Genomic DNA, 23,859 nt, shown 5'->3' with positions numbered 1-23,859 from the left:
GCTGATTCCATTTTAAGGTGTGTTATTCTGTCACGCGTGCTGTAGGTGGGTGTAGTGGTGGAATCAAGCGCAGGACACCGAAGTCAATAATCCAAAAGACTTTAGTCGAAAATACCAATAAGGCAAACAGGAAAACTCGCCTGAAGGCGGAACGACGCACGTAGGCGACCAAAATAAAGGCGCACGAAAACAGGTGCGTAATACGCTCCAGCGCAGTGGAGTATAAAGCTCAACCGAGCGAAATAGTCAAACGACCAGCAAACACGACAGTACACGAAACAATAACACACAACACCTGACCAACACAACGAGAACTAAATAGGACACTAATGACACTAAATGATAACAGGTGTGAAAACAATCAGACAAAAGCAAACGAACATGAAACATACAACGGTGGCAGCTAGTATTCCGGAGACAACGAACGCCGAAGCCTGCCCGAACAAGGAAGAGAGGCAGCCTCGGCCGAAACCGTGACAATAATGTAGGCTAAGTCATGACCTTGTTAAATATTCTGCTACCTATCTTGCATTTACTAACATTGCACTTAATGCAAAAATAAGAGCCATATAAAGATAAATGTGGCAGGTTGTCTAGTGGTCCCGTCCTTAGTCCTTATCCAACCCTATCGGTCCTCAGACAGAGGGTCTCTGTTACTGTAAAAGCAACGGAAGGTCCCTACAGAAGCTTTTCTCCTAACACCTATGCTACAGCTGTCCATACATGCCTTCACATCCTTTAAACAAACTTCCAGACTGACCAACCGACGATAAAATATGTAATAATCATTTCTGAATAGCCTATTAAAAAATAAACTTGATTGCTTTTTGGTTTTGGTGTCTCCCGTTTCATTCCGTAAGAGAAGAGAGAGCCATAAAGAGAGATGTTTAAATCTGTTGTTGATGTTTTAGAACGTTGGAACGACGATCCGGTAACTGCGCGCGGATTTAGAGGGCTGCAGGCAGATGATCATGTGGCTCGCGCAAAGGAAGACCCCATGCGCGCTGAGCCGCTGAGAGAGCGGGCTTTGGTGGACTCGGGAAGGGGGGATGAAATAGAATAGAGCACCGACCGACCGACCGTCGACTGAAATATTGAAGTCAAAATGCCAACGTTTTCTGTCATGTACAAAGGAGCCGTCATCATTAGCAGGTAAATGGATGTGAAGAGTGGAAGAGGGAATCGAGCAGGTGTTTGTGAAAGAATGATGATGTGCTTTACAAAGCTTCTTTTACTTTCTTGAACGCCTGCCCACGTTTTTTTGATATGGGAATACTAGGCTATTATTGAAACAGTTTATGACCAGATTGTAATTTGTTTCGTCTGGTTTAGGCTATCTATTTGTTGGGAAACTCATTTTAACGCGCGCCTTTGAATCGTGCCTCTCAAAACTGCTGTCCGTTATTCACGAGCTCTAAAGCAGTGAGTATGTGGACATGTTCAAAGGATTGTAATCTCCACCTCAGATTACCGATAGATAACACATTCTGTTTTGATACTGCAATTCACTGTGGAATGTATCCCTTTTGTTGTGAACACAATATATCATGTAGTCAAAACGAACGTATTAGAAAAATACACATTTTGCAGTTTTGATCAATTCCAATTCTGTTTGGAGTTGTGCTGTGTAGGCTAAATTGTGGTTGATAAAGAAGAAATGTAACACTAGTGAATTTTACCCAGTGTGTAGCCTATCTTTAGTGTATTTTCATAACGAGGATAGAATAAACTACATGCTACCTTGATTGTAGACTACACAGCTCATCCAGGCAGCCATGCACCCTTCTACATCTGTCCCATGTGGGCAATGATGCAGGGAGATGGAATAGGGTTAGTTGTTGTGAAAATACAGCCTCAACCACATAAATACACACCACCAATCTCCGCCAGCTTGTTGTAACACCATAGCATGTATTGAGTTATTATTAGACTACATTGTAGCCTATTATGGATGTATTTAGTAAGTTAATGCCAAAACCCAGTATTATTGTATTATTTTGACCCGCTGTTAGACATTTGCTATGTCTAATAAAAAAGCATGAGCTGGCGTCCACCCAGAGAACATCGCTTAGTGTAGAGGTGCTGACCAACGGAGAATAAACTGTAAGCTATAAAAACAAATAAAGAGATTTGCACACTCTATGTATAAACTTCTAGTAATCTATTGGGTAAAAAACCCACATTTGCTATGTAACAACAGTTTGTCCAATCTGACCTGAAACAGAACCAAAAAGGAAATCAGGATTTGAGTCTTAACTACCCCAAATCTCCAAATGAAAATGTTGAAAGGAGAATTAGTGGGGAATTTGGCAAGGCTGTTCAGTGTGTTTACTTTGCAGCCCTGGTGCCAATATGAGCTGATTGCACAGAGAGAATAGAACATATAGAAATAATAAAATAAATGGTTTCCTAAATGGTGCATATGGAATCACTGTAATGATGGGTCGCAGCTACAGTAGTTGATACTGGATTGAGTCTGAAGCCATCTGTTCTGCCTAAAGATAATGGCTAGCGATATTGTTAGGTTTTTTAGTATGGGTCAAAGTTCCACAAGGAAATATGAAATCACTTTTGTTGTGACATACAGCATATCCAAAACAGGTGGGAAAAACCATTCAACCATAAGAATAATGCTCCTGCTGTGGACCTCAGAGAAGTAGAGGATCTATCCATGTCTTCTGTTGTATGCTAAGTGTACTGCTTCCTGGCTGTGTTCCCCTCCTCTCTCAGATGATTATCAGACTGCCTCCTGGCTGTGTTCCCCTCCTCTCTCAGATGATTATCAGACTGCCTCCTGGCTGTGTTCCCCTCCTCTTTCAGATGATTATCAGACTGCTTCCTGGCTGTGTTCCCCTCCTCTCTCAGATGATTATCAGACTGCCTCCTGGCTGTGTTCCCCTCCTCTTTCAGATGATTATCAGACTGCCTCCTGGCTGTGTTCCCCTCCTCTCTCCGATGATTATCAGACTGCCTCCTGGCTGTGTTCCTCTCCTCAGATGATTATCAGACATACTGCTTCCTGGCTGTGTTCCCCTCCTCTCTCAGATGATTATCAGACTGCTTCCTGGCTGTGTTCCCCTCCTCTCTCAGATGATTATCAGACTGCCTCCTGGCTGTGTTCCCCTCCTCTCTCCGATGATTATCAGACTGCCTCCTGGCTGTGTTCCTCTCCTCAGATGATTATCAGACATACTGCTTCCTGGCTGTGTTCCCCTCCTCTCTCAGATGATTATCAGACTGCTTCCTGGCTGTGTTCCCCTCCTCTCTCAGATGATTATCAGACTGCTTCCTGGCTGTGTTCCCCTCCTCTCTGAGATGATTATCAGACTGCTTCCTGGCTGTGTTCCCCTCCTCTCTGAGATGATTATCAGACTGCCTCCTGGCTGTGTTCCCCTCCTCTCTCAGATGATTATCAGACTGCCTCCTGGCTGTGTTCCCCTCCTCTCTCAGATGATTATCAGAGAGCTTCCTGGCTGTGTTCCCCTCCTCTCTGAGATGATTATCAGAGAGCTTCCTGGCTGTGTTCCCCTCCTCTCTCAGATGATTATCAGAGAGCTTCCTGGCTGTGTTCCTCTCCTCTCTGAGATGATTATCAGAGAGCTTCCTGGCTGTGTTCCCCTCCTCTCTGAGATGATTATCAGAGAGCTTCCTGGCTGTGTTCCTCTCCTCTCTGAGATGATTATCAGAGAGCTTCCTGGCTGTGTTCCTCTCCTCTCTGAGATGATTATCAGACATTTCTAGTCAATGGACAAAGACAAAGTTGCTTTGTTTCTGTGTTGATTTGGGTTGTCATTTGGTGGCTACAGACAGTATTTGGTTTATCAGTTGGGTCACAACGGTGTCAAGGGTGTAACAATTTGGGCCAGGAACAGGGTTGAGGTTAAAACCTACAGATGGGTAGCTCTCCAGGAACAGGGTTGGAGTTAAAACCTACAGGAGGGTAGCTCTCCAGGAACAGGGTTGGAGTTAAAACCTACAGGAGGGTAGCTCTCCAGGAACAGGGTTGGAGTTAAAACCTACAGGAGGGTAGCTCTCCAGGAACAGGGTTGGAGTTAATACCTACAGGAGGGTAGCTCTCCAGGAACAGGGTTGGAGTTAAAACCTACAGGAGGGTAGCTCTCCAGGAACAGGGTTGGAGTTAATACCTACAGGAGGGTAGCTCTCCAGGAACAGGGTTGGAGTTAAAACCTACAGGAGGGTAGCTCTCCAGGAACAGGGTTGGAGTTAAAACCTACAGGAGGGTTGCTCTCCAGGAACAGGGTTGGAGTTAAAACCTACAGGAGGGTAGCTCTCCAGGAACAGGGTTGGAGTTAAAACCTACAGGAGGGTAGCTCGCCAGGAACAGGGTTGGAGTTAATACCTACAGGAGGGTAGCTCTCCAGTAACAGGGTTGGAGTTAATACCTACAGGAGGGTAGCTCGCCAGGAACAGGGTTGGAGAGCCCTGTAGTAGACCAATAATGTTTGGGAACCACAGGGATTACACCCCTGCTCTGAGTACCATAGAAGTAGAATGATGGATCAGTATCTAGTATCTTTGTATCTATGCTTTATGCTTACTACCACATGGTTCAGTGTCTAGTATCTTTGTATCTATGCTGTATGCTTACTGCCACATGGTTCAGTGTCCAGTATCTTCGTATCTTTGTATCTATGCTGTATGCTTACTGCCACATGGTTACTGCTACATGGTTCAGTGTCTAGTATCTTTGTATCTATGCTGTATGCGTACTGCCTCATGGTTCAGTGTCTTGTATCTTTGTATCTATGCTGTATGTTTACTGCCACATGGTTCAGTGTCTTGTATCTATGCTGTATGCGTACTGCCTCATGGTTCAGTGTCTTGTATCTTTGTATCTTTGTATCTATGCTGTATTCTTACTGAGACACTGTATCTTTGTATCTATGCTGTATTCTTACTGCCACATGGCTCAGTGTTTGTGTCACTCCCCTCCACTCAAAGATGTTAATCAGATATGTCTAGTCAGTGGACAAAGATGGCTGCTTTGTTTCTCTATTGACTTGGGTTGTCATTTGGTGGAGGTGGTGGTGGGTTGATGTTCTGTTATAATAATAATATGCCATTTAGCAGACGCTTTTATCCAAAGCGACTTACAGTCATGCGTGCATAATTTTTTTTTGTGTATGGGTGGTCCCGGGGATCGAACCCACTACCTTGGCGTTACAAGCGCCGTGCTCTACCAGCTGAGCTACAGAGGACCACATTTAAACACACATTTCTTTATCCAAGGCTCTAAGAATCAATGCTTTGGTTCTAGAACAGTACAGTAGACTGAACGCTCCAGCCTCCAGGTGCTGAAGTGGTGCTCTTTGTCTTCATAAAGGTCCAATATTAGGGCCTGAATAGTGAATACAACCTGCAACAGGCCTATATTTCCTCAGGTAATTTTGATGAGGTTCATCTTCATAAAGGTCCAATATTAGAGCCTGAATAGTGAATACAACCTGCAGTAGACCTATAGTTCCTCAGGTAATTGTGATGAGGTTTGTCTTCATAAAGGTAAAGGTCCAGTATTAGTGCCTGAATAGTGAATACAACCTGCAGTAGACCTATAGTTCCTCAGGTAATTGTGATGAGGTTTATCTACATAAAGGTCCAGTATTAGGGCCTGACTAGTGAATACAACCTGCAACAGGCCCATAGTTCCTCAGGTAATTGTGATGAGGTTTATCTTCATAAAGGTCCAGTATTAGGGCCTGAATAGTGAACAAAACCTGCAGTAGACCTATAGTTCCTCAGGTAATTGTGATGAGGTTTGTCTTCATAAAGGTAAAGGTCCAGTATTAGGACCTGAATAGTGAATACTGTAACGATCCCGGCAGTCTGAGTCGGGTCCTGTCTGGTGACTAGTTTTTCTGTTCGTGATCTCCAGTTTCCCGAGGGTTCGGGAACGCTCCGGGGAGCTCTCTTGATTTCCGCACCTGCATCCCATCAGCAATCTGCACACCTGGTCCTGATCATCACCCTTCTTAGGCTCTGGCCTAACATCCAGTCCCTGCCGGATCGTTAGCCATGAACAGTAGGTTTACCAGAGTATCAGTTTTAGAGCCTAGCGTTAGTTTTGTTGTTTTTGCACCTTGTTGGTTGGTTGCTTACTTACCCCCGTTTTGTTCCATCTGCAGTCACCCGTCCGGAACCTTCATCCAACCTCTGCCTGGTGGTCGGCGGCTGCCGACCCAGGATGGGATCAACCACTGCACCCCCAACAACTAATCAACGCCGCCCGCTCTGTTCCCTGGATTATTCAGCATCACTCTTGAATTTGTAATAAACACTCACCTTCGTTTCAACTTACCTTGTCCTGGTCTGCTTCTGGGTTCTGGCTTAGCAACTCGTGACAGAACGATCCGGCCAGTAATGAACCCAGCGGACCTGGACTCTGTTCGCCATGCCATTACCCATCAGGAGAAGATGTTGGGCCATCATAGCACGGTACTACAGGAGATCGCGTTGTCAGTTCGAACCTTTCTACCGGTCTGACGGAGGTCCAGAACCAACGCAAGTTTCCGGTGGAGGATCCACTACCGGTTTCACCCATCTCGCCTGCCGCTTCTGGAGCTGTGTCCTTCCGTGAGCCCAAGGTTCCGACGCCGGATAGATATGAGGGGGAGCTGGGAAGATGCCGTTCCTTCCTTATGCAGTGTGGATTAGTGTTCGATCTACAGCCCTACTCTTATGCCACAGACAAGGCTAGGATAGCCTTTGTGATTGCGTTGCTGCGTGGTCGAGCGCTGGAGTGGGCTTCAGCCGTTTGGGAACGACAAGACCCCTGCATGGCTTCATACCAGGGGTTCACGGCCGAGATGAGGAAGCTCTTCGACCATTCCGTCCGAGGGAGGGACGCAGCTAGGCGCCTGTTTTCGCTTCACCAAGGAACTCGCAGCGTGGCCGACTTCGTGATCGAGTTCAAGACGTTGGCTGTGGAGAGTGGGTGGAACGAGGAGTCTCTGCAAGCGGCTTTTTACCAGGGTCTGTCGGAGCAGCTCAAGGATGAGTTGATCTCCTATCCGGAGCCTAGTGACCTGGACAGCTTGGTAGCCTTGTCTATTCGGGTGGATAATCGAGTCCGAGAGCGAAGGAGGGAGAAGCAATGGGGTCCGTCCAATCGATCAGCTTCTCAGTTCCCAGTCGGGTCGGGTGGTGGACCAGAACACGTCGATCATTCTCCACCACAAAGGATTAGTGGAGAGGTCCTCTCTCCCGATTCTGAACCCATGCAAGTGGGGCGGCACGGGTTAACCAAGGAGGAGCGTCAACATAGACGTAAGACCAACTGCTGCCTCTACTGTGGTAGCTCGGGACATTACATCTCCACTTGTTCCCGGCGGTCGTCAAACTGCCCGGCTCGCTAAAGTTGGGAGGACTTTTAGCGAGCCAGTTTCAACCTCTCAGTACCTCTGTCAGACCCCGTTTCCCGGCTACCCTTGTGAACAGGAATCAGAGCTTAGCGATTAACGCTTTTATCGATTCAGGTGCCGATGGAAGCTTTCTTGATGCCGAGTTGGTGGAACAGCTGGGGCTTTCCAAGGAGCAATTGCCGGAAGCCATTGAAGCGACCACTCTGAACGGCAGTAGTCTGGCACGTATCACGATGAGGACTGAACCGGTTAAGATGCGGTTGTCGGGGAATCATTCTGAGATGATTTCATTCTTCATTCTGCCGTCTTCCCATGTTCCTCTGGTCCTTGGATACCCCTGGCTGAAGGAACACAATCCCACGTTCGATTGGGTGACGGGCAAGGTAACGAGTTGGAGCCTTGATTGTCATGCTAACTGTCTCAAGACTGCCTGCCCCCATTCGGTTCCCAGTCAGGTGATTGAGGCTAAACCCCCAGATTTGTCCCTGGTTCCCGAGACATATCACGATTTGGGGGAAGTTTTCAGTAAGCAGAAGGCTCTGTCACTCCCTCCCCACCGACCATTTGATTGTGCCATCAACCTGTTCCCTGGAGCTGTCTACCCCAAGGGAAGGTTATACAGTATCTCCCGACCTGAACGTGAGGCTTTGGAGACCTACATCAAGGAGTCCCTAGCTGCTGGTCTCGTTCGTCCCTCGTCATCACCCCCTGGGGGCAGGATTCTTCTTTGTGGGTAAGAGGGATGGCTCTCTTCGACCGTGTATTGATTATCGGGGGTTGAATGACATCACGGTCAAGAACAAGTATCCCCTGCCCTTGATGAGTTCTGCCTTCGACTCCTTACAGGGTGCTACGGTGTTCACCAAGCTAGACCTACGCAATGCGTATCACATGGTCCGGATCAGAGAGGGGGACGAGTGGTTGACGGGTTTCAATACACCGATGGGTCACTTCGAGTATCAGGTGATGCCGTTTGGACTGACCAATGCTCCAGCGGTATTCCAGAGTATGGTGAACGACGTCCTGAGAGATATGATCGGTCTCTTTGTGTTTGTTTACCTGGATGACATTCTGATCTTCTCGAAGGAACCTTCCGACCACGTCCAGCATGTCCGGCAGGTTCTGCAGCGATTGTTGGAGAATCGCCTGTTCGTGAAGGCCGAGAAGTGCGAGTTTCACGCCCACACGACATCCTTTCTCGGGTACATCATCTCCAGGGGAGAGATTAGGATGGACCAGGAGAAGGTTAGAGCGGTTCTGGAATGGGCCCAGCCCGGTACGAGATTGCAGCTCCAGAGATTTTTGGGGTTTGCGAATTTCTACCGCAGATTCATCCGGGATTACAGCCGTGTGGCCGCTCCGTTAACTGCCTTGACTTCCAGTATCAGGACCTTCAAGTGGAATCCGGAGGCGGATCGAGCGTTTCTGGATTTGAAGAGGCGATTCACCAACGCTCCGATTCTCTCTCAACCGGACACGGCCCGTCAGTTCGTCGTTGAAGTGGACGCGTCTGATGTGGGAGTTGGCGCCATCCTGTCGCAGCGATGCTCCACGGACAGTAAACTCCATCCCTGCGCCTACTACTCTCGTCGCCTTTCGCCTGCGGAGAGGAATTACGATGTGGGTAACCGGGAGCTTCTCGCGGTGAAACTTGCCTTGGAGGAGTGGCGCCACTGGTTGGAGGGGGCGGAGCAACCGTTTATTGTCTGGACTGACCACAAGAATCTTGCTTACGTGCAATCGGCTAAACGTCTCAACTCCCCGTCAGGCCAGGTGGGCGTTGTTTTTCGGACGATTCAAGTTTTCCCTGACGTTCCGACCTGGATCTAAGAACGGCAAGGCGGACGCCTTGTCCCGGATGTTCTCCAAGACGGAGGAGAGTGGGTCCAAGACCGAGACAATTCTCCCCCGGAACTGCGTCGTGGGAGCAGTTATGTGGAAGATTGAGGAGGAGGTGCTGGCGGCCCTTCGGACTCAGCCCGGTCCCGGTAACGGTCCACCCGGTCGGTTGTTTGTGCCTGAGTCGGTTCGTCCTGCTGTCCTCAAATGGTCCCACGCCAGCAAGATGGCTTGTCACCCTGGCGTGGCTCGGACAATGGCGTTTCTTCGCAGACGTTTTTGGTGGCCTGCCATGGCCGAGGATACTCGGGGTTTTGTTGCTGCCTGTCCAGTGTGTGCACAGAATAAGAGTACCAATCGGCCCAGCTCTGGACTACTTCACCCCCTTCCTATTCCCCGGCGACCATGGTCGCATCTGGCCCTGGACTTCGTCACTGGGTTGCCCGCTTCTGAGGGGAACACGGTCGTTCTGACTATCGTGGACAGATTCAGCAAGTTCGCCCACTTTGTGCCAATTGCCAAGCTTCCCTCTGCCTCGGAGACGTCCGAGATCCTGGTTAGGGAGGTTTTCAGGGTCCACGGTTTGCCCAGTGATATCGTTTCCGACCGTGGCCCTCAGTTTACCTCTGCTGTCTGGAAGTCCTTCTGTTTGGCCATTGGAGCTACAGTCAGTCTCACATCTGGTTTTCACCCCCAATCCAATGGTCAGGCGGAGAGAGCCAACCAGAAGATGGAATCCACGCTACGCTGTCTGGTCTCTTCCAACCCCACCTCCTGGGTCTCTCAGTTGCCTTGGGTTGAGTATGCCCACAATACTCTCCCTACATCTGCCACTGGGATGTCTCCCTTCCAGTGCCTGTATGGCTACCAACCTCCCCTGTTCCCTTCTCAGGAGAGGGAGCTCTCAGTGCCTTCTGTTCAGGCCCATATTCGTCGTTGCCACCGGACCTGGCATCGGGCCAGAAAGGCACTCCTTAGAGTTTCGGACCGGTATCAGCTCCAGGCGAATCGTCGCCGGATCCCCGCTCCCACCTATACCATCGGAGATAGGGTTTGGTTGGCCACACGGGATCTTCCGTTACGGACTGAGTCTAGGAAGTTGTTACCGAAGTTCATTGGTCCGTTTGTGGTGGAGAAGGTGATCAATCCAGTGGCAGTTCGACTCAAACTACCGAGGACGCTCAGAGTCCATCCCACCTTTCATGTCTCCTGCCTCAAGCCTGTCTTCCTCAGTCCTCTGTTGCCTCCTCCGCCTCCTCCTCCTCCTCCTCGGATGATCGGAGGTGGTCCTGCCTACACGGTGCGTCGCATCATGGATTCCAGACGGCGGGGCCGGGGTTTCCAGTATCTCGTGGACTGGGAGGGGTATGGTCCTGAAGAGAGGAGTTGGATTCCGCGGCGACAGGTCCTAGATGCTGACCTCATCAGTGACTTCTACCGCCTCCATCCTGGCGCTCCGGGAGTCCGCCCGGTGGCGTTCGTCGGAGGGGGGGTACTGTAACGATCCCGGCAGTCTGAGTCGGGTCCTGTCTGGTGACTAGTTTTTCTGTTCGTGATCTCCAGTTTCCCGAGGGTTCGGGAACGCTCCGGGGAGCTCTCTTGATTTCCGCACCTGCATCCCATCAGCAATCTGCACACCTGGTCCTGATCATCACCCTTCTTAGGCTCTGGCCTAACATCCAGTCCCTGCCGGATCGTTAGCCATGAACAGTAGGTTTACCAGAGTATCAGTTTTAGAGCCTAGCGTTAGTTTTGTTGTTTTTGCACCTTGTTGGTTGGTTGCTTACTTACCCCCGTTTTGTTCCATCTGCAGTCACCCGTCCGGAACCTTCATCCAACCTCTGCCTGGTGGTCGGCGGCTGCCGACCCAGGATGGGATCAACCACTGCACCCCCAACAACTAATCAACGCCGCCCGCTCTGTTCCCTGGATTATTCAGCATCACTCTTGAATTTGTAATAAACACTCACCTTCGTTTCAACTTACCTTGTCCTGGTCTGCTTCTGGGTTCTGGCTTAGCAACTCGTGACAAATACAACTTGCAGTAGACCTATAGTTCCTCAGGTAATTGTGATGAGGTTTATCTTCATAAAGGTAAAGGTCCAGTATTAGGCTTGAATACTTCCAGAATTATTCTACAATTCAACAACATCAGCACAAAAGCTTTTTTCTTCTTCTCAATGCTCTTCTAAAGAAAAAATTCCTCCACATTGCTTCCTTCTTTCCAAAGATTCACTTTCTATCAACCTTCACCAAAGCTTCAATTCTCAATCCTCTAATAACAGTCGCTTGCTTGGTTAATTTGTCCTTACGTCAACCCCTTATTGTCTTAGTGACAGGAGTCTTTTGTCCTCTGTGATGTGTCCATGGAGCCGCTCACGCTGAAATATTGATATTCCCCACTGCCCCGGGGGGCTGAATTAGAGGGCTAGATCCCATACCCCGAGAGATTGTGCAGACAGTGCAGATTGTCATTGCTTACCAGTACCTCCATGGTTCACACAGCAGCTCTATACCAGCTCTACCAAAACATACAATAACACCACAATAACACCACAATAACACCACATAACACCACAATAACACCACAAAACACCACAATAACACCACATAACACCACAATAACACCACATAACACCACAGTAACACCACAATAACACCACAGTAACACCACAATAACACCACATAACACCACAATAACACCACATAATACCACAATAACACCACAATAACACCACAAAACACCACAATAACACCACATAACACCACAATAACACCACATAACACCACAGTAACACCACATAACACCACAGTAACACCACAATAACACCACATAACACCACAATAACACCACATAATACCACAATAACACCACAATAACACCACATAACACCACAATAACACCACATAACACCACAGTAACACCACAATAACACCACATAACACCACAATAACACCACATAATACCACAATAACACCACAATAACACCACATAACACCACAATAACACCACAACGGGAAATACTTGAACGTGTCAGGGCCTATCCTTCATAGTTTGTGTATGAATATACTCAATGGAAATAGGTTAAATACTTTGTCATTTTTTCTTTGCTAGTTTTTGAATGATATACTGTAGATACAGTCAGGTCCATAATTATTGACACCCTTGATAAAGATGAGCAGTAATGACTTTGTAAAATAAATAATTCAAATGCTGAGGTACAGTGGCTTGCGAAAGTATTCACTCCCCTTGGCATTTTTCCTATTTTGTTGCCTTACAACTTGGAATTAAAATTTTTGGGTGGTTTGTATCATTTGATTTACACAACATGCCTACCACTTTGAAGATGCAAAATATGTTTTATTGTGAAACAAACAAGAAAAAATACAAAAAAAAACAGAAAACCTGAGTGTGCATAACTATTCACTCCCCCAAAGTCAATACTTTGTAGAGCCACCTTTTGCAGCAATTACAGCTGCAAGTCTCTTGGGGTATGTCTCTATAAGCTTGGCACATCTAGCAAATGGGATTGTTGCCCATTCTTCAAGGCAAAACTGCTCCAGCTCCTTCAAGTTGGATGGGTTCCGCTGGTGTACAGCAATCTTTAAGTCATACCACAGATTCTCAATTGGATTGAGGTCTGGGCTTTGACTAGGCCATTCCAAGACATTTAAATATTTCCCCTTAAACCACTCAAGTGTTGCTTTAGCAGTATGCTTAGAGTCATTGTCCTGCTGGAAGGTGAACCTCCGTCCCAGTCTCAAATCTCTGGAAGACTGAAACAGGTTCCCTCAAGAATTTCCCTGTATTCTGCGCCATCCATCATTCCTTCAATTCTGACCAGTTTCCCAGTCCCTGCTGATGAAAAACATCCCCACATCATGATGCTGCCACCACCATGCATCACTGTGGGCATGGTGTTCTCGGGGTGTTGGGTTTGCGCCAAAAAGCTAGATTTTAGTCTCATCTGACCAGAGTACCTTCTTCCATATGTTTGGGGAGTCTCCCACATGCCTTTTGCCGAACACCAAACATGTTTGCTAATTTTTTTCTTTAAGCAATGGCTTTTTTCTGGCCACTCTTCCGTAAAGCCCAGCTCTGTGGAGTGTACGGCTTAAAGTGGTCCTATGAACAGATACTCCAATCTGCACTGTGGAGCTTTGCAGCTCCTTCAGGGTTATCTTTGTCTCTTTGTTGCTTCTCTGATTAATGCCCTCCTTGCCTGGTCTGTGAGTTTTGGTGGGCGGCCCTCTCTTGGCAGGTTTGTTGTGGTGCCATATTCTTGGGAGTCTCTGATATTTTTTTATAACCCAAGCCTGATCTGTACTTCTCCACAACTTTGTCCCTGACCTGTTTGGAGAGCTCCTTGGTCTTCATGGTGCCGCTTGCTTGGTGGTGCCCCTTGCTTAGTGGTGTTGATGACTCTGGGGCCTTTCAGAACAGGTGTATATATACTGAGATCATGTGACACTTATATTGCACACAGGTGGACTTTTTAAACTAATTATGTGACTTCTGAAGGTAATTGGTTGCACCAGATCTTATTTAGGGGCTTCATAGCAAAGGGGGTGAATACATATGCACACACCACTTTTCCGTTATTAATTTTTTGAATCTTTTGAAACAAGTTATTTTTTTTCATTTCACTTGTTATTTGTCACATGTGCCGAATACAACAGGTGTAGACCTTACAGTGAAATGCTTACTTACAAGCCCTTAACCAACAACGCAGTTCAAGAAATAGAGTTAAGAAAATACTTACTAAATAAACTAAAGTAAAACATATGATGCAGCCACCACCATGCTTGAAAATATGAAGAGTGCTACTCATTGATGTGTTGTGTTGGATTTGCCCCAAACATAACGCTTTGTATTCAGTACAAAAAGTTCATTTATTTGCCATATTCTTTGCATTACTTTTTTAGTGCCTTATTGCAAACATGATGCATGTTTGGAACATTTTTATTAGTATTGTGGAGTAACTACAATGTTGTTGATCCAGCCTCAGTTTTCTCCTATCACAGCCATTAAACTCTATAACTGTTTTAAATTCACCATTGGGCTCAACTGAGTTAGGAAGGATGCCTGTATCTTTGTAGTGACTGTGTGTATTGATACACCATCCAAAGTGTAATTAATAACTTCACCATGCTCAAAGGTATATTCAATGTCTGCTTTTTTTATTTTTACCCATCTACCAATAGGTGCCCTTATTTGCGAGGCATTGGAAAACCTCCCTGGTCTTTGTGGTTGAATCTGTGCTTGAAATTCATTGCTCGATTGAGGGACCTTACAGATAATTGTATGTGTGGGGTACAGAGATGGGGTAGTCATTCAAATATAATGATTGTACACTGACTGAGTCCATGCAACTTTTTATGTGACTTGCTAAGCAAATGTTTACTCCTGAGCTTATTTAGGCTTGCCATAACTAAGGGTTGATTGGGTTATCTTTTAATTTTTTATGAATTTGTAAACATTTCTATAAACATAATTCCACTTTGACATTATGAGGTTTTGTGTGTAGATCAGTGACACAAAATATCAATTTAATCCATGTTCTGGTTGGCCAGTGACGGGTCAAGCCTCGACACACCTACAACTTATTTATTCATCATAGCTCAGCCCTTTTTGTGCCACCTCCAGGTCTTGCGCTCATAATTCCCGCTGTGAAAACAGCAAAAAAATATTTCTGACACACCACCGGACCTATAGCGCTATTGCCAGCGCTAAGGTTTACCACTGTGTTTTTTTCAAATAGAGCCCTATGGTGAAACCTGCACCAGCTTAATGATGCTCTAGTGACCTGGTGGTGTTCTGGAAACTGTGAAACCAGGAAGTGTGTGTACTGTATAAGGGAGATGTGTATTGGTTACTGCTCCGGAGTATGGTCAATTAGTTTGTTTCTTTGTTATCAAACCATGTATAATCAATGTAAAGCTTGATGTTGGTGATTCACTTTGTTTTATTTTCTCTTCCCCTCCTCCATTCTCCTTTTCCTCACCTCAAACTCATCTCCTCTCTTTCTCCTCTCCTCTCCTCTCCTCTCCTCTCCTCTCCTCTCCTCTCCTCTCCTCTCCTCTCCTCTCCTCTCCTCTCCTCTCCTCTCCTCTCCTCTCCTCTCCTCTCCTCTCCCTCTCCTCTCCTCTCCTCTCCTCTCCTCTCCTCTCCTCTCTCTCCTCTCCTCTCCTCTCCTCTCCTTTACCTTTCTTCTAGGACACTAATGGGTCCGTATGGGGTAGATCGTGCTGTTCATGAAATAGAATTTACTGACTGTGAGAATGGACTGGGTAAGTCTATAACACTTTCTATTCTAGAAGACACTTACAACACTCTCACAACACACTTACAACACACTCACAACACAATACTTACAACACACTTACAACACACTCACAACACAACACTTACAACACATTCACAACACACTTACAACACACCACTTACAACACACTCACAACACACTCACAATACACTCACAACACACTTACAACACACTCACAACACACTCACAACACACTCACAATCTAACACATTCTATCCCACAACACACTCACAACCTAACACATTCTATCCCACAACACATTCAGCTAGCTACAGTACTGACCAGTGGTGTAGTTGCGCCTGGAAAAGTGGTTATACTCACAGTTTTCAGAAAATTCCTCAAACGACACTTTCTATTTCCTGACTGTGAGAAGGGACTGGGAAAGTCTAGAACACATTATATTTACTGACTATGAGAAGGGTCTGGGTAATTCTAGAACACATTATATTTACTGACTATGAGAAGGGTCTGGGTAAGTCTAGAACACATTATATTTACTGACTGTGAGAAGGGACTGGGAAAGTCTAGAACACATTATATTTACTGACTGTGAGAAGGGACTGGGTAAGTCTAGAACACATTATATTTACTGACTGTGAGAAGGTACTGGGTAAGTCTAGAACACATTATATTTACTGACTGTGAGAAGGGACTGACAAAGTCTAGAACACATTATATTTACTGACTGTGAGAAGGGACTGGGAAAGTCTAGAACACATTATATTTACTGACTATGAGAAGGGTCTGGGTAAGTCTAGAACACATTATATTTACTGACTGTGAGAAGGGACTGGGAAAGTCTAGAACACATTATATTTACTGACTGTGAGAAGGGTCTGGGTAAGTCTAGAACACATTATATTTAATGACTGTGAGATGGGTCTGGGTAAGTCTAGAACACATTATATTTACTGACTGTGAGAAGGGTCTGGGTAAGTCTAGAACACATTATATTTAATGACTGTGAGATGGGACTGGGAAAGTCTAGAACACATTATATTTACTGACTGTGAGAAGGGTCTGGGTAAGTCTAGAACACATTATATTTAATGACTGTGAGATGGGACTGGGAAAGTCTAGAACACATTATATTTACTGACCGTGAGAAGGGTCTGGGTAAGTCTAGAACACATTATATTTAATGACTGTGAGATGGGTCTGGGTAAGTGTCTTCCCCATTCTGTTCTACAACACACTAGCTAACTACAGTCTAGAGCTGGCATCATCATGGAACAGTAGAACCACATAATTAGAATGAACAATGTTGCATTAACACTACATGTGTGTTCTAATCATTCTAATTCTATTAGTGCATCATATTTACATTTTACATTTACATTTTTTTACATTTACGTCATTTAGCAGACGCTCTTATCCAGAGCGACTTACAAATTGGTGCATTCACCTTATAGCCAGTGGGATAACCACATTACAATGTTTTTTTAAAATGTTTTTTTGGGGGGTGGGGTGGGGTAAGGGGGGGGTAGAAGGATTACTTTATCCTATCCCAGGTATTCCTTAAAGAGGTGGGGTTTCAAAAGTCTCCGGAAGGTGGTGAGTGACTTCGCTGTCCTGGCGTCGTGAGGGAGCTTGTTCCACCATTGGGGTGCCAGAGCAGCGAACTGTTTTGACTGGGCTGAGCGGGAACTGTGCTTCCGCAGAGGTAGGGGAGCCAGCAGGCCAGAGGTGGATGAACGCAATGCCCTCGTTTGGGTGTAGGGACTGATCAGAGCCTGAAGGTACGGAGGTGCCGTTCCCCTCACAGCTCCGTAGGCAAGCACCATGGTCTTGTAGCAGATGCGAGCTTCAACTGGAAGCCAGTGGAGTGTGCGGAGGAGCGGGGGTGACGTGAGAGAACTTGGGAAGGTTGAACACCAGACGGGCTGCGGCATTCTGGATGAGTTGTAGGGGTTTAATGGCACAGGCAGGGAGCCCAGCCAACAGCGAGTTGCAGTAATCCAGACGGGGAGATGACAAGTGCCTGGATTAGGACCTGTGCCGCTTCCTGTGTAAGGCAGGGTCGTACTCTCCGAATGTTGTAGAGCATGAACCTACAGGATCGGGTCACCGCCTTGATGTTAGCGGAGAACGACAGGGTGTTGTCCAGGGTCACGCCAAGGCTCTTCGCACTCTGGGAGGAGGACACAACTGAGTTGTCAACCGTGATGGCGAGATCATGGAACGGGCAGTCCTTCCCCGGGGAGGAAGAGCAGCTCCGTCTTGCCAAGGTTCAGCTTGAGGTGGTGATCCGTCATCCATACTGATATGTCTGCCAGACATGCAGAGATGCGATTCGCCACCTGGTTATCAGAAGGGGGAAAGGAGAAGATTAGTTGTGTGTCGTCTGCGTAGCAATGATAGGAGAGGCCATGTGAGGATATGACAGAGCCAAGTGACTTGGTGTATAGCGAGAATAGGAGAGGGCCTAGAACTGAGCCCTGGGGGACACCAGTGGTGAGAGCACGTGGTGCGGAGACAGATTCTCGCCACGCCACTTGGTAGGAGCGACCGGTCAGGTAGGACGCAATCCAAGAGTGAGCCGCGCCGGAGATGCCCAGCTCGGAGAGGGTGGAGAGGAGGATCTGATGGTTCACAGTATCAAAGGCAGCAGACAGGTCTAGAAGGACAAGAGCAGAGGAGAGAGAGTTAGCTTTAGCAGTGCGGAGAGCCTCCGTGACACAGAGAAGAGCAGTCTCAGTTGAATGACCAGTCTTGAAACCTGACTGGTTTGGATCAAGAAGGTCATTCTGAGAGAGATAGCAAGAGAGTTGGCTAAAGGCGGCACGCTCAAGAGTTTTGGAGAGAAAAGACAGAAGGGATACTGGTCTGTAGTTGTTGACATCAGAGGGATCGAGTGTTGTTTTTTTGAGAAGGGGTGCAACTCTCGCTCTCTTGAACGACGGAAGGGACATAGCCAGCGGTCAAGGATGAGTTGATCAGCGAGGTGAGGTAAGGGAGAAGGTCACCGGAGATGGTCTGGAGAAGAGAGGAGGGGACATATAAGTGCAGAGTGAGCACATGTCCCTTCCATGCTCTGTTAGTCTGCTGGATAGTGGATGGGCAGTGGATGATGTCCTCAGGCGTTTTAATCAACATGCCAGGTCTCAAAATGCAATTGCATTTTTCACACTACATCCCTGAAATGGTGATATAGTAATCAATTTGAAAGGGAAACGTGTGTGTAAGATTTGTCAGATTGCACTGTGGAACACACATTTGTAGCAAAAGGTCAGCACTTACCTTTAGGGTACCGATGGTTGGCTTTGGAGTGTAGACCCCTGGTGGTAGCAGGATGTTGGATCCAGGCAGGGTTGTTGGAGGAAACTGTTGCTACTCATACAATCCCACCCTGAAATCATTAGAAAATAACCCTTGTTGTCAGACAACTAGACCCCTGTAGCTCAGGTGGTAGAGCATGGCGCTTGCAACGCCAGGGTTGTGGGTTCGTTTCCCACGGCGGCCAGTATATAAATGTATGCACTCACTAACTGTAAGTCGCTCTCCTCTCCTCTCCTCTCCTCTCCTCTCCTCTCCTCTCCTCTCCTCTCCTCTCCTCTCCGTCCATGTGTTGGTCACTTCTTCAGCTGACCTGTCCCAAAACACCTGAACAGGAGTGAGGCTAAGGTACTTAACTTGTCCCATACTGCTGGACCTTGTATGAAGTATAAATGACCCTTCCCGATAAAGCCGACGTGTTGATAGAATATCAATAGCTACAGTATACGGGTGAAATATTGTTTTTAGAGTAAAGGTGTTGCTGCGTAGCTCCCCTGCTGAATACACAGCATCACCCACTAATCCCATTGTTGTTGGCTCTAGAATGGAGGCCTAATACAGTGCCTGAGCAAGAGAGAGAGAGAGAGGGAGTGAGAGAGAGAGAGAGAGAGAGAGAGAGAGAGAGAGAGAGAGAGAGAGAGAGACAGAGACAGAGACAGAGAGAGACAGAGACAGAGACAGAGACAGAGAGATAGAGCGAGAGACAGAGAGAGAGAGAGAGAGAGAGAGAGAGAGAGAGAGAGAGAGAGAGAGAGAGAGAGAGAGAGAGAGAGAAGGATTACACAGACCCACAAAGATTTCAAAAACAAATCCAATTTTGCTAAACTCCCATATCTACTGGGTGGAATACCACAATGTGCCATCACAGCAGCAATATTTGTGACCTGTTTCCACAAGAAAAGGGCAACCAGTGAAGAACAAACACCATTGTAAATACAACCCATATTTATGTTGATTTATTTTCCCTTTTGTACTTTAACTATTTGCACATTGTTACAACACTGTATATATACATAATATGACATTTGAAATGTCTTTATTCTTTTTAAACTTTTGTGAGTGTAATGTTTACTTAAAAAAATAACTTTTGTTTATCTATTTCACTTGCTTTGGCAATGTAAACATATGTGGAGAGAGGAGAAGAGAGAGGTAGAGAGATGTAAAGAGAGAGGTGAAGAGAGAGGTGGAGAGAGAGGTGAAGAGAGAGGTAGAGAGATGTAAAGAGAGGTGGAGAGAGAGGTGAAGAGAGAGGGAGGGAGAGGTGGATAGAGAGATGGAGAGAGAGGCGGAGATAGAGGTGGAGAGAGGGGTAGATAGAGGTGGAGAGAGAGTTGAAGAGAGTGGGAGAGAGATGTAAAGAGAGAGGTGGAGAGAGAGGTGAAGAGAGAGGTAGAGAGATGTAAAGAGAGAGGTGGAGAGAGTGGTGGAGAGAGAGGGAGAGAGAGGTGGAGAGAGAGGTAGAGAGAGGTGGAGAGTGGTGGCAAGAGAGGGAGAGAGAGGTGGATAGAGAGATGGAGAGAGAGGCGGAGATAGAGGTGGAGAGAGGGGTAGAGGTAGGTGAAGAGAGAGTTGAAGAGAGTGGGAGAGAGATGTAAAGAGAGAGGTGGAGAGAGAGGTGAAGAGAGAGGTGGAGAGAGAGGTGAAGAGAGAGGTGGAGAGAGAGGTGGAGAGAGATGTAAAGAGAGAGGTGGAGAGAGGTGGAGAGAGGTGGAGAGAGAGGTGGAGAGAGAGGTGGAGAGAGGTGGAGAGAGGTGGAGAGAGAGAGAGGTGGAGAGAGAGGTGAAGAGAGAGGTGGAGAGAGATGTGAAGAGAGAGGTGGAGAGAGAGGTGAAGAGAGGGGTGGAGAGAGGTGAAGAGAGGTGGAGAGAGAGGTGAGAGAGAGGTGGAGAGAGAGGTAGAGAGAGGTGGAGAGAGAGGTGAGAGAGAGGGAGAGAGAGGTGGAGAGAGAGGTGGAGAGAGAGGTGGAGAGAGAGGTAAGAGAAAGGTGGAGAGAGAGGTGGAGAGAGAGGTGAAGAGAGGTGGAGAGAGGGAGGTGAAGAGAGAGATGTGAAAGAAGGAGAGAGAGAGAGAGAGCAAAGGAGAAGAGAGAGAGAGAGAGAGAGAGAGAGAGAGAGAGAGAGAGAGAGAGAGAGAGAGAGAGAGAGAGAGAGAGAGAGAGAGAGAGAAGGTGCACATTTCAGGGGCAGCTAACTTGGAAGTGCTTCCACCCCAAAGCATCCTTCTCCTTCTCAGACTTCTCTCTTCAGATAGTAGTGATGAAGAGAGGAGGAGATACCAGATACCAGATCATTAACATGAGGGGAGAAGAGGACCGAGACAGGGAAGAGAGAGAGGAGAGGAGATAGAGGAGAGGAGAGAGAGGTGGAGAGAGAGAGAAGAGAGGGAGGGAGAGGAGAGGGAGAGAGGAAAGAGAGAAAGAGGAGAGAGAGAGAGAGAGAGAGAGAGAGAGAGAGAGAGAGAGAGAGAGAGAGAGAGAGAGGAGGAAAGGAGTGAAGGAAGAGGAACTCCTAACCCTGATCCCAGATAATTAACATGCTCCTCTCGCTCCAAACTCAATTAGTGCTAACATATTGTCCACCTGGAAACAGCAGACTAGCCCTGAGCTACACAGGTCCTGCTCTTATTTTTGGATGGTGTGTGTGTGTGTGTGGATTGTGTGTGTGTCAGTGTGTGCGGGTGTGTGTGGTGTGCGAGAGAGTATATTCCATTTTGTTATGACTCGAGCGATAACTCTCCGTCCATTCTACAGGTAACTCCCAAAATAAAGGAAACACTTGAATAAATGAGGGCTGCATAGTATATCGAAAGAATGGGGCGCTTCCACACAGGAAGTTCCAGACACTTGTAGAATCTATGCCATGGAGCGTTGAAGCTGTTCTGGCGGCTCGTGGTAGCCCAATGTGCTATTAAGACACTTTATGTTGGTGTTTCCTTTATTTTGGCAGTTATCTGTAGCAGCAGGTTACACAGAGAATGGAACAGCTAGTTAGGGGAAATATAACGTTGAGGATAAAGTTCGGAATGTCACAATGTCATGTGTACAACATCTAACGACCTGCATCACTATACTGAGAGAGAGAGAGAGAGAGAGAGAGAGAGAGAGACAGAGACAGAGACAGAGAGACAGAGACAGAGACAGAGACAGAGACAGAGACAGAGAGACAGAGACAGAGAGAGAGGTGAAGAGAGAGGTTTCCCCTCCTCCACAAAACAAACCGCTCTTTCGCAAGCCCACTTCTCCTCAAACAATGGGAGATCTTTTACAGCTGAGAAGAACTCAAAATCCACTTTTATTATTGCTTTCACTAATCCTTTAAAAACACATCTTACATCCTGCCCATATCCCGTTTCTATCTTATGTTTCCTACTCAGAAAAATTGACATCTTAGCTTGTCCCAAAATAAAATTTAACAGTTGACATTTTCTTTTCTGTTACTTACTATATTGAAACCCCAAAATAAAAACAGTGTTATTGAAAATCTCCCCTACAGCTTTAAACAAAGACTCCAGCATTTCCAAGAGAGGTTTTATCCTCTCACACTCCATAAAACAGTGAAAAATAGTTTCTCTTATATTACAAAAAGGGCATCCATCTCCAACATCTGAGTTAATAACAGATACAAAAGCATTAACTGCAATGATGCCATGCAAAACCCTCCATTGCATATCCCCAGTACCCTTTTTGTAACGGTGGCTTGTACAGTGCTCTCCATGCTGGCTTTACCTTGTCATCAATGCCCAATTTTACCCTCCATGGAGTGTCTTTTCTATTTTTCAATTTATCTTTATTCAAAACCTTGACACACCCCCTATATAAGTCTTTCCCATTCACCTCATCCAAACCCACCTCTTCCAACCCTCTCAAATCCAGTAATAACGCCTTTCTTTCTGACTCTGGGATATTGGGTGTAATCCCTAGTCTTGGAAATGAGACGTTTTCATCTTGTACCTTCTTCTTGTGACTATTCAGCATACCCCACTCTTCTGCTGACAGAGCCTTCCTGCAGCTTCCCAGCAGTTGTCCGACAATCCTTTCCGACCTCACTCCCAAATGTTCAGCCACCCGTCTTCCATCCATTAAGGCGGGCCCAGCCATGGCCATTAACTGTTTTAAGGTGATGATTTTGCCCTTCACCAGAATCTTGGAGAGATATGGAACAGCTGCAGTTGTACAATCCAGTCTTGCCCAATACACCAGAGGTTCCTCCAACAGCCAATGCGCTGACTCCGCTGACGTTCGTCTGGACACCTTCATAATGCTCCACACCCTAAGAAGGCCTCTGTAAAACGGAGGTACTCCCTCCCTAGAAATCTGGCTACTATCAACCAAAAATAAAGCCTTCTTTAAACCTAATCCCCCAACCTGCTGTAATACAAGACCTGCCACCCCTCTCCAAACCACATTTTCCGGTCCATAAAGCAATCTTTGAATAAACTGAAACCGGAAAGCAGCAGCCCTACTAGCAAGATGTACAAGACCTTGTCCCCCCTCCTCTTTTGACAAATACAAAACACTTTGTGGAACCCAGTGATATTTATCCCAAAAAAAATCCACAATAATTGCCAGAAGGCCAGATGGTGGCTCTAAAACTGACAACCGATGCCACAGTGCAGAGGCAATCACATTGTTAACTATAATAGTGCGCCCCCTATATGACATACGCGATAACAACCAACGCCATCTCCTCATCCTCCCTTCCACCATTTCAACCACCCCAATCCAATTTTTTTCCATTGTCCCCTCATCTCCTAGGTACACTCCAAGATACTTAAAACCTCCCTTACACCATTCCAGCCCCCCTGGCAAAGCCATGATCCATCCAGACCATTCTCCAATCTGTAAAGCACAACTTTTTTCCCAATTTACCTTTGCAGAGGATATTCCCCTAAAACGATCAACCATTAGACTCAAACTATCCACCTCCGCTTGATTTTTCACTAAAACAACTACATCATCAGCATAGGCTGAGAGACGAATAGGAGGAATATCCTCTGAAAGGTACACCCCTTCAATGCGACTTCTAATGCTATTTAGTAGT

At 46.6% G+C, this 23,859-nt stretch overlaps 1 protein-coding gene across 7 annotated transcripts in view; it reads left to right on the top strand.

The window, feature by feature from the left end:
* The window catches only part of LOC121569995 (syntaxin-binding protein 4-like), a 234,059-nt gene that overhangs the window by 83,681 nt on the left and 126,519 nt on the right, over positions 1 to 23,859 (top strand). For 6 of the 7 annotated variants that reach the window (XM_045221477.1, XM_045221478.1, XM_045221476.1 and 3 more), the window contains exon 2: positions 15,436 to 15,509. In XM_045221477.1, the coding sequence (XP_045077412.1) occupies positions 15,436 to 15,509 (74 nt within the window). Of the gene's footprint in view, positions 1 to 923; positions 1,153 to 15,435; positions 15,510 to 23,859 lie in introns of those variants that run through there. The other variant, XM_041881414.2, reaches the window with a different exon arrangement.

Source organism: Coregonus clupeaformis, chromosome 7, assembly GCF_020615455.1.
Source record: "Coregonus clupeaformis isolate EN_2021a chromosome 7, ASM2061545v1, whole genome shotgun sequence".
Classification (NCBI taxonomy): Eukaryota; Metazoa; Chordata; class Actinopteri; order Salmoniformes; family Salmonidae; genus Coregonus; species Coregonus clupeaformis.
Note: the sequence above shows the minus strand (reverse complement) of the source record. Positions and strands in the feature narration are given on the sequence as shown.